Source organism: Lissotriton vulgaris, unplaced genomic scaffold, assembly GCF_964263255.1.
Source record: "Lissotriton vulgaris unplaced genomic scaffold, aLisVul1.2 SCAFFOLD_2833, whole genome shotgun sequence".
In the NCBI taxonomy this organism is placed as follows: Eukaryota; Metazoa; Chordata; class Amphibia; order Caudata; family Salamandridae; genus Lissotriton; species Lissotriton vulgaris.
Genome location: NW_028249821.1, coordinates 63900 through 73369, shown reverse-complemented (window position 1 = coordinate 73369; position 9470 = coordinate 63900). Strand labels below are relative to the sequence as shown.

At 44.2% G+C, this 9470-nt stretch overlaps 1 protein-coding gene across 1 annotated transcript; it reads left to right on the top strand.

Annotated features, from left to right (window-relative positions):
• Positions 1–1353: 1353 nt before the first annotated feature.
• LOC147663479 (SREBP regulating gene protein-like) lies at positions 1354–5731 on the top strand. Its single transcript, XM_086950419.1, has 2 exons — positions 1354–1746; positions 5486–5731. Exons 1-2 carry the CDS (start codon positions 1354–1356, stop codon positions 5729–5731), a joined length of 639 nt encoding a protein of 212 aa, XP_086806545.1.
• Positions 5732–9470: the final 3739 nt, after the last annotated feature.

Below are 9470 nucleotides of genomic sequence, written 5' to 3'. Positions count from 1 at the left end.
ATGTTGCAAATCAATACTATATCGGCAAGAAGCTTAAGACGGCTACTACTCTCCAACTCATGAACTTCCCATTGTGTCATGTCCCAATACCTGAGGAGACCCTCTCCAGCCAGGGATCTTTTGGAGGTCACTCCGGATGGTGCTAAGCATCCCCCTAGTCAAACAGAATGACTTTAGAAGCCATCCAGAGACACTAGATGGTAATACAACTACATTAGAAGTCATTTTCACATCACCAGACATCATCAAGCTCCTGTAGTCATCAGCAGAATTTAGAAACTTGTGCCTGAGGATTTGAGGTTTGACAAGAAAATTAGTTTGTGATGACTTCACAAGAGGTGATTGTTCCCAATGACTTGAGGATGATTTAAAATAAATTGTTGATTACTTCACAAACACTAAGATTTTGTCTTCAGTTAAAATGCTACCTGATTAGTAAAGAATGATCTTCTGATTACTTCAGAAGCACAACCACCATTTTGGTTCAACTTTTCTTAACAAACTAGAAATTGTGCTGGAGGTGTTTAGAATTTCCTGATGATTACTTCACAATAAACACAATTTTGAAATGTAAGAAATGTTGTGATGTTTACAAAAATAAAATGTGCTTTAGAAAACATTGAGAATATGCAAGTCGCAGGTACCCATCCTAAAGTATAGCTTAGTGGGGAGAAGAGGACAATCTTCTTCAAACAACTGTGTGTAACATGCAGTTTACAAATGTGTCCCAGGTACATGGTTCAGAAGCTGAGAGCCTATTGCATATATATGTGTGCGTAGCCTGCATTCACATCCTCCATTTGTAGAAAGACTGGTGAATGATTAACTGCATCTGTTGCATACAATTGTGCATCTCTGTGTTCGCATCCACGGGATACAAGACTTCCGTTATGGGAGCTCTAACGGAGGACAAAATCTAGTCGCAAATGCAATCTGTAATGGGAAGTTCTGGGAAGATAATCGCTGTATCAGTTAATGAAAAGCCAGTATATGAAGCCTAGTCTCTGGTCACTTTTTTGCTCTAATGCCCATGTGTAATTTGGAAGATTAAAGAAATTAGGGGCAAATTATCAAGAATGGTGTTAAAAATTATCGCTGGTTTAGCGGCACAAAACTGCAGCGAAAGCGGCGATAATGGGGTTGATAATATGCCCTTAAGAATTCCAAAAGAAGTCCATGTTCTGTTGTGAACATGGGCTTCTATTGGAATTCTCCAGGGCATATTATCAAGCCTATTATCGCAGCTTTAGCTGCAGTTTTCTGCCTCTAAACCAGGAATAATTTTAATGCCGTTCTTGATAATATGCCCCTTAATTCCTCGGGCAATAGCAGCAGCTCTCCTGCACTGAGGATATGGTGCAGTTTGTGTCCATGCTGTGGTGTAAAATCTTGAGGAAGTGCTGGGTGCTTGGGGTAGTGTTTGTCCTGTCGCTCATCTACTTTCTTACAAGTACGTTCAAGCAGGAAGAGAGAGTTGTAAGAGACCGGAGTCTTCTTGAGCTCCGTGATCGTGATCAGCCTATAATGTGGAGAGTAAAGTTCAACTTGGGAAACAGCAGCAGGCCCAGCAACCAATGCCGAAATTCAGTTCAAGGGAAGCCCCAAATCACTGATGATCTGGGCTACGTAAGTAAGCGGGAAAAGCTGCTGGCAAATGGCGGCTGCAACATCAATGTGCCAAGTTCTCAGTTGCACAGCTGCGAGTGCTGCCTGCCAAATGGCTGTTGCAGTGTATATGAGTATTGTGTCTAGGGTGACCAACTGGCATTGGTGCAAATTCAGGACGGTGAGTGTAAAAATTCAGGACACAGGGTCAAAATTCAGGACACAAATTCAGGACAGGAGGTCAAAATTCAGGACAATTGGATACGTTTTACAGACACATCAGAGGTCGCGCAATAGTAATTAAGTAAGCCCAGCCATATCCAAACATATTCAACCATTTGAAAACCTATCCATCATGTATCCTTCCATCTATCATTTCACTCATCCATCCCTTCGTTCATCCTTTCACTCATCCATCCATTATCCATCCTTCCACCCTTTCACCCTATCCATCTGTACACTCATCCATCCACTCTTCTATCCATCCATCCATTCACTCATCCATCCAGCCATGTACCTTTTCACCCATCCAGCCATCCTTTCACTTACTCATCTATCCACCCAGTCACTCATCCTTCCACACATCCACCCTTTCAGTCATCCATCCATCCATCCTTTCTCTCTCCATCGACCCTTTCACTTAGCAATCCTTCCTTCCATCCATCCACCCACCCATCCATCTACTCATCCACTCATGAATCCATCCATTGACCCTATCACTTATTCATCCTTTCTCTAATCTATTTATCCTTTCACTCCTTCACTCATCTATTCATCCTTTTGTCCATCTACCCTCTCTGTGACTCACTCATCCATCTTTACATCCACCCTTTCACTCATCGGTCCATCCATTCACCCTTGCACTTATCAATTCATCAAGCCATCCACCTTTTCACTCATCCATCCTTTCACTCATCTATCCACCCTTTCACCCATCCAGCAACCCTTCCACCCATACATCCAGCTATTTACCTTTTCTCTCTTCCATCCTTCCACTCACTCATCAATTCATCCATCCTCTCTCATTATCCATCTATTCAATTGTTCATTCATCCATTCACCCTTTCACAAATTCATCCAGCCATCCACACATCCCTTCACTTACTCACTCACCTACCTTTTCATGTTAATTTTGAGCTGAGCCTTTTTGAGAAGAGGCCCATCAAGAACTTCACCCTTGCTGCAGGGGCCGTTCCAGCACTGGGACAGAAGCCACTCAGGGCAGAGACAGGATCCACCACAGGAGGGGGACAGGAGCCTTCACAGGCGGGGGGGGGGGGCAGGAGTCATCACTGGGGGGGGGGGGGCAGGAACCATCACAGGAGGGGGGGCAGGAGCCACCACATGGGGGACAGGAGTCATCACTGGCGGGGGGCAGGAGCCACCACATGGGGGGACTGGAGCCATCACGGGGGTGGTGGGGGGCAGGAGCCATCACAGGAGGGGGAACAGGATCCACCAGGGTGGGAACAGGGGTGGGCATGCAGTATTCTAGTATCATCTTGGTCTCTTCCAGACCCTAACCCCCTCCTGGACAAGACAACGAGAAGACAGGCTCTCTTTCCAAAATGTTAGTTTTGCCATCCCCAACTGTGATGTATAGTACTTAAAGGAGATACTCCACGAGAACTGATTTAACATTGTCCTCCATACTTTGTTAATCAGTGTGGGTGTGATTATGCCATTTCTTTATTTTATTACATTATAGACTGCATGTTTGAAGAACCGAGGTTTGTTTATAATTTAGTGACAATAATTAAGCTCTCAGTGGCGGCTCCTCTATGGGGGCGTTTGGGCGCCGCCCCGCTGGTTTCTCACCATGCGAGAAGGCAGAAACAAATGGTAGTTATTACCATAATAACTACCATTTGTTTCTGCCTTCTCGCACGGCGAGAAAGCAGAAGTTCCTGGTTGGGGGTGGGCGGTGTTATTCGAGGGCAGGGGGGAGTGGCTTGCCCACTGTTGTTAATACTGTCTGTTTGGGCACCCTGAGGCCACCCAAACAGACAGTATTAACAACAGTGGGCAAGTCACTCCCCCTGCCCTCGAGTAACACTGCCCACTCTCCCTGTTTTCTCTGTATGCTGCAGCATACAGAGAGAAAATGACACGGGTGGGGCAGCAGCCGCACCAATCAACAACGAGGCGGTGGAGCGGAGAGAGGCTGCCTGCCACCTTCCTGATGACGACGAGCCCAGAGTAATTCAAATGAAGCGACGGCGGGAGTCTGGAGTCTGGAGCCTCGGGACTTAAGAAAAGCGGGAAGCCAAGGTAAGTTATTTATCCCACGAGCCCCCCCATCCCCTCCGTGGCGACAACCCCATTTCCACCCCCCCCCCACCCGCCCGTAATGCCGGCTGCGACTGCAAAGCACAGTCCCCATAATAGCAAATCCAGACTGAGATTCCATATGCAGATCACATTTAGAGTTCATAGCTTCATAACTAACAACAGATAGTCAGGGTTGTATGTGGCCTAACCCGAATCATCTTTAGCTGCCACCCTGCCAAGAAAAGACCAGCGTATGTCAGGTATAGAAAATAAAACACAGTGCTCACGGTTAAAATTTGGCCACGTTAGGAAGTACTGCTCTAGAGAGATGTGGTGGATTGTTGCCTGCTCTGTTATGTGTCACACTGTGCAATTGAATGTTATTTGTGAAATGGTGATATTGTTTAATTAATGCACAGCTGACAAGAGTACCATTGTTTCACGGTGCTCAGGTGAAAAAAATCGGGTGTGGCAGGGGAGGAGCGAAAGAGTCGAAAAGGGCAGTATGGCTTAGTAGAAGTGAATGCAGGCCAGTCTCGTTCTTTTATAGGAGAAGACATTAATTCTGCAGGGTTATTTAACTGCTTAGCAGCAAAGAATTGAAACAGCAAGCAAAGATACATGATACTAACCTGGCACCAGTATGGGTTACATGTCAAATAGAAAACAATGCTATGTCTGTGATAAATTGCAGCCCATGCCACATAGTAATGACAAGCAGGTCAAGTGGAGGTGCGCAGGAGGGGCCGATATTGGTACTAATAATTTAGCAACATTATACTTCCATCATGTGCATTGTCACAGAAACACACGAGAATGCGTGATCATTGCTCTGTGCCTCTGCAGAGAGGCCAACAATTGGATGACCATGCATTCTGCACACCTTTTTGACTCAGTGACAGGCATCGCCCTCAGCCTCAACTCCAGGGCTTAGCTCTCAATTGTGGTATGCAGGCGATTCGGTTTAAAGCATACACTGTACAAGAGTAATATGCTAAACAAACAACGAGCAAACAACCAACGTTCTATGAGTTTTCCTTTAAAAATAAATATAAGAACAATATTTTTGGATAATTTATCAAAGAAATAGTCCTGAAACTTGAATCTACATATGACAATTTTTAAAAACCTTCTGGGAGGACCATATGAAACATCGCTCTCTCTTACGCATAAATGACTTGGTCTTAGCATCACCATATTCAAATTCCACCAGCCACCACTGTAGGCTCTGTGAAGAGAACTACGTTCTGCCTCGGTGTAATCAGGGCCGGTTCTAGGATGTGTGAGGCCCCTCTAAATTGCAGAGATATGACGCATTCAGGGCTGTTTGCATCTGAATAGATGCCCCTGAAGCTGCAGCCCCCTCCTCTCAGTCACCTTCAAGCACCTCTTAACAGCTCATCAAGGGCTGGAGGTGTGAGGGTTGCCATCCCGCTGTGCCTCTCAAATGCTGCGGGGTATCTGAGCTTTGGTACAGCATCGGAGTCAAGAAGGGAGGTGGGTGGAAGCTGTGCCCGGTTAAAATTACGGACAAATGGCGTCCGTTAAAGAATGCTTCACGGACAACGGACAGACGGCCGAAATTACGGACTGTCCGTGAAATTTACAGACGGTTGGTCACCCTAATTGTGTCTCCTGCTGTCCTCAACCCAATAAGCAACTTCTTCTGGAACGTTTTCTAAATCGAATCGCTGTGGCATTCAAGAACCTCTTCCTAGCAGCAGAGGACCACTTTGAGCTGTGCCTAGCCAAGTGCCGAACCTCCTCACAGAGAGTTCAGCATGAGAACACCTACCGGGACCCATTGGAAAAGTACTGCTACGGGGAAAATCCCCCAGAGCTTCTGCCCATTTGACCATTGTTGTCTGATTGGAAGGTTTGAAGACGGACTAAGATGTCTTGGGATGGCACACTGGAAATGGGGCACTGCACTGCACCATATTCCTCAAGACAGACAAGACGGCACTGCCCGTCGGATGGGCAAAGGACATGTTCCTCAGGGTAGATGAGGCTTCAGTTCTCCACTTGTGTGGGCATGTTTTCCATAGACAGTTCTGAGCTAGACAACTATGAAACCGCAGAAGACAATGGATAGATTTGTCATTCTTTTTGCACAAACACTGCAATTTGAAATGTGGTGCTTACATATTGCATCTTGTATTTATTAACTCCAATCTTTTTGCTCACTTCAGTGCCATTGAAGCAATTTGTCTCGGCCACCCTGAAGGAGCAACTAAATATCCACGCTCAGTTGCTTGAAAGAAATCATCAACGTCAACTGTTAATAAGGAATCTAATCCGAAAATACAAATGAGACACTGTATCATGAGCTCTGTAAAGGACGATGATGGGCTAAATAACAACCCACAATTGAATGCACACTTGTTTATAATGAACAGTAATGACGAATTTAGCAAATTACCCTGCAATGCTATAATGCTGAGGGGTGCTGTTTGAACACCCAGGGGCATATTACCAAGCAATAGCGATAATTATCGCTATTGCTTGGTTAGAGACAAAAATGTACCGCTGAGCTGCGGCGATTTTTACCGCAAATAAACCTTGGTATTACCAAGGTTTATCGCAAATGCGATAAAAATCGCCGCAATGCATGAATATCGCTGAAAAGTCAGCGATATTCATGCATTACCGAGCTAATGCTCTTAGCCATGTTATCCACCTCCCATTGGATAACATGGCTAAGAACTGCTCAGGGCAGGTGTTAGCTTTTGGAGATATTCACGCTTAGCGCGAATATCTCCAAAAGTTGGTAATAGGAGATAGCGATGTTAGCGACTGTTTTCAGTTGCTAACATCTTGGCACGCCCACTTTGCATATCATTAGTGATAAATATCACTGACATGCAAAGTGGGGCCCAAGATGGTCGCTATCTCCTACTAGCTGCCGCTAACTGGTGTTAGTGACAGCTAGGTAATAGGGAGATAATTTTATCTCCGCTTTCTTGGCTTTTAAAGCCAAAAAAGCGGAGATAAACCCCCTTGATAATATGCCCCTGAGTTTTTTGGCATCTCAAATCTCAAATCCTTTGTTCGAACAACCGTATGTGAAGCTACATCTATTGAATGACAAAGCACTTTTGTTTTTCAACAGGGGACTCTATGGGATATTGTTCAGGGACTGTGAAGTGAATGTGTTTGTGTCCTTTTTTCTGTAAGACTAATATGCGTGGAAACACTATTGGGATCGTGGTTTATAGATATATTTATAATGTTTATTTCAGGAACATGGTGTCAAAAATATGGATGCCCTGCAGGGGGACACTGCACACTAAGAAATGGAAATAGAAGGCAAGGGGATAGGGACCTCCTATATTTTTTTTTAAATAACAGCACCCAAAGAACGTAGTCAATGTTAGAACATTTTTTTTGTGTGTTAGTTGCAGATCATTTTCGAATGCCAACAAAACAGCTCCGTGGGCTTAGTTAGTGCTTTAGCAGTCTGTGAGGAACCTGGAGGTTGCACTGTCCCCACTGTCTTTGCTTAAATCTTCCCTTCGCATGCCCTTATGCCAGTCATATGCCCCATTCAGCCCACATATCAGCTTTCCACCTTATCCCTCCGTTCTCCACCGCGCCTATCCTTTTCCATGCTCCACTTGTGCCCTACTCTATGCTAGAGCTCTTCATGCTACTCCTGCGCCCTCCTCGCTGTCCACTCTCCTTATTTGCTCTTGAACCTGCATAGCCACTCTCCACATCTACTTTCCAATCTGTATATGGATACACTGGCCTTCACTTATTTGCCCCACATCTGTTTGTCAACCTGTACATCTGATTTCTTCCAGATGTGCTCTACAAGCGCCACATTCTCTCTCTCCTCTCCAGATAAGTTTTTCATCATTCAGATGCATGTTTGTCCCCTCTAAGCTTTTCACCCGAATATCCAGTTTACTCATCTGCTCCACAAACTGCACACTGACTCTCCCCTCTCCACACCCACTTTTCACAATCACATGTGCTCTCCATGCCATATACATGCTCTGCACACTCAACACATTCTTAACATATGTTCCCTAAAACCTACACCGCCCTCCACCCTGCTCATGCCCTCTGCACCCTGTACCTCCATTCTCTTCATTCATTGTCTGTGCCCACTTTACATTTGCTGTGTGTTCTTCCCATGAACAATCTGCCATCCAGAGGAGTGCTTCTCATCTGTTCCTCTACTCTGTACATGTGCGGTCCATCCCCACTCTCTTCACTGCATGTGTAATCTTTCATCAATAAATGCGCTGTGCACAACCAAGCTGTACATTGTACATATGCTGTTCACTCTCTGCATGCCTACTCCATGCATTCTCTATCTTCTCCATGTGTTCTCCCTATTCAACATGTAATTTCCATCCTCTACATCTTCCCTCCACTTGCCATTTCCACTCTCTCTTCTTCACATCAGTTCTCGAAACCTACAACGCAATCTACACATGTGCTCTTCCACCTGTACATATGATCTCCACTTTACATATCCACTCTCCACATCCTTTATCCAAGAAGTACATGTACACTGCATCCTCTACTCTTCCTCCCCACCCTTTATATCTTTACGAAATCCAGCAATTTGCTCAACTGTAGATGAGTATTACACGCTCTCAATATGCTCTCTCCCCCACCAGCTGTTCTGTATTTCCTCCAGATGCGCTTTCTGCTGTTCGAATATTTTTTGCCTCTGTGTATGTCTAACCTCCATTAGCCAATCAAGAGAGAGAAGCCCCACGTACCATAGGGACAGGGCGTTACTTAGTTAAAGAAGAAGATATATTCCCTTAGGCAACCAAATAACATAATTGTTCAACCAATCATCTGAAATATACCGCAAACCACCATTCATATCAATCATACAAAAATCCCAGTCACCTATATTTGCAATGCCACGAAACAACAACTGACTAATAATGGAATGCCACCTATATTTTATTGAAGAAATGTTGGAACCATTAAAAAATGTTCATTATACAGAATTCATAAATTTTCATATTATAAAAAACATATATCATTATACAATTGCATGTATTACATAGACAGCATAACAATTAATCAAGAGGGAGATGCAAAATTACATCAAGTATCAAAAAAAATATATCACATATATAAATCCTACAAGTAGTATATACACTATATCCACGTATTAAAAACTATTAAAAATGTATAGTTTAAAAGAAAGATAAAACAAAAGAAGAAGAGAGAGAGAGACAGACAGCAAATATGACAGTACACTTATTAGTGGCTCATAATCACAATGACTGGCTGGTACACTTGATATAGTTTATCCCAAGCGTCGACGCATTTCGCAGGTGTTCGCAGAGTAATGGCCACCTTTATCAAGACAAATATAATTTGCCTCTCCTTTTAGAATCTTCAAACAAATACCCAAGCAACTGTGGCAAGTATCCTAAATGGCGTACAGTTTCCTTTTAGGGAAAAGAGTCCACCATTTATTATAGGGATGCCATCATTCTATTGTGAATGTTCTATTCAATTGTGCCCAAGGATTTCGGACCAATCTGTTTGCACTGTCCCTCCTTATGAGTGGATATTCCAGGATCTCAAACCGCGGGCCCAACAATCTCCTGGAC

What these genes read in the sequence shown, in the direction of transcription:
- LOC147663479 (XM_086950419.1), top strand. Translation starts at nt 1,354, where the DNA reads ATGGTGCAGTTTGTGTCCATGCTGTGGTGTAAAATCTTGAGGAAGTGC. An exon ending in GCAGTGTATATGAGTATTGT is followed by an intron (nt 1,747 to 5,485) that starts GTCTAGGGTGAC and finishes TGAAATTTACAG; the next exon opens with ACGGTTGGTCACCCTAATTG.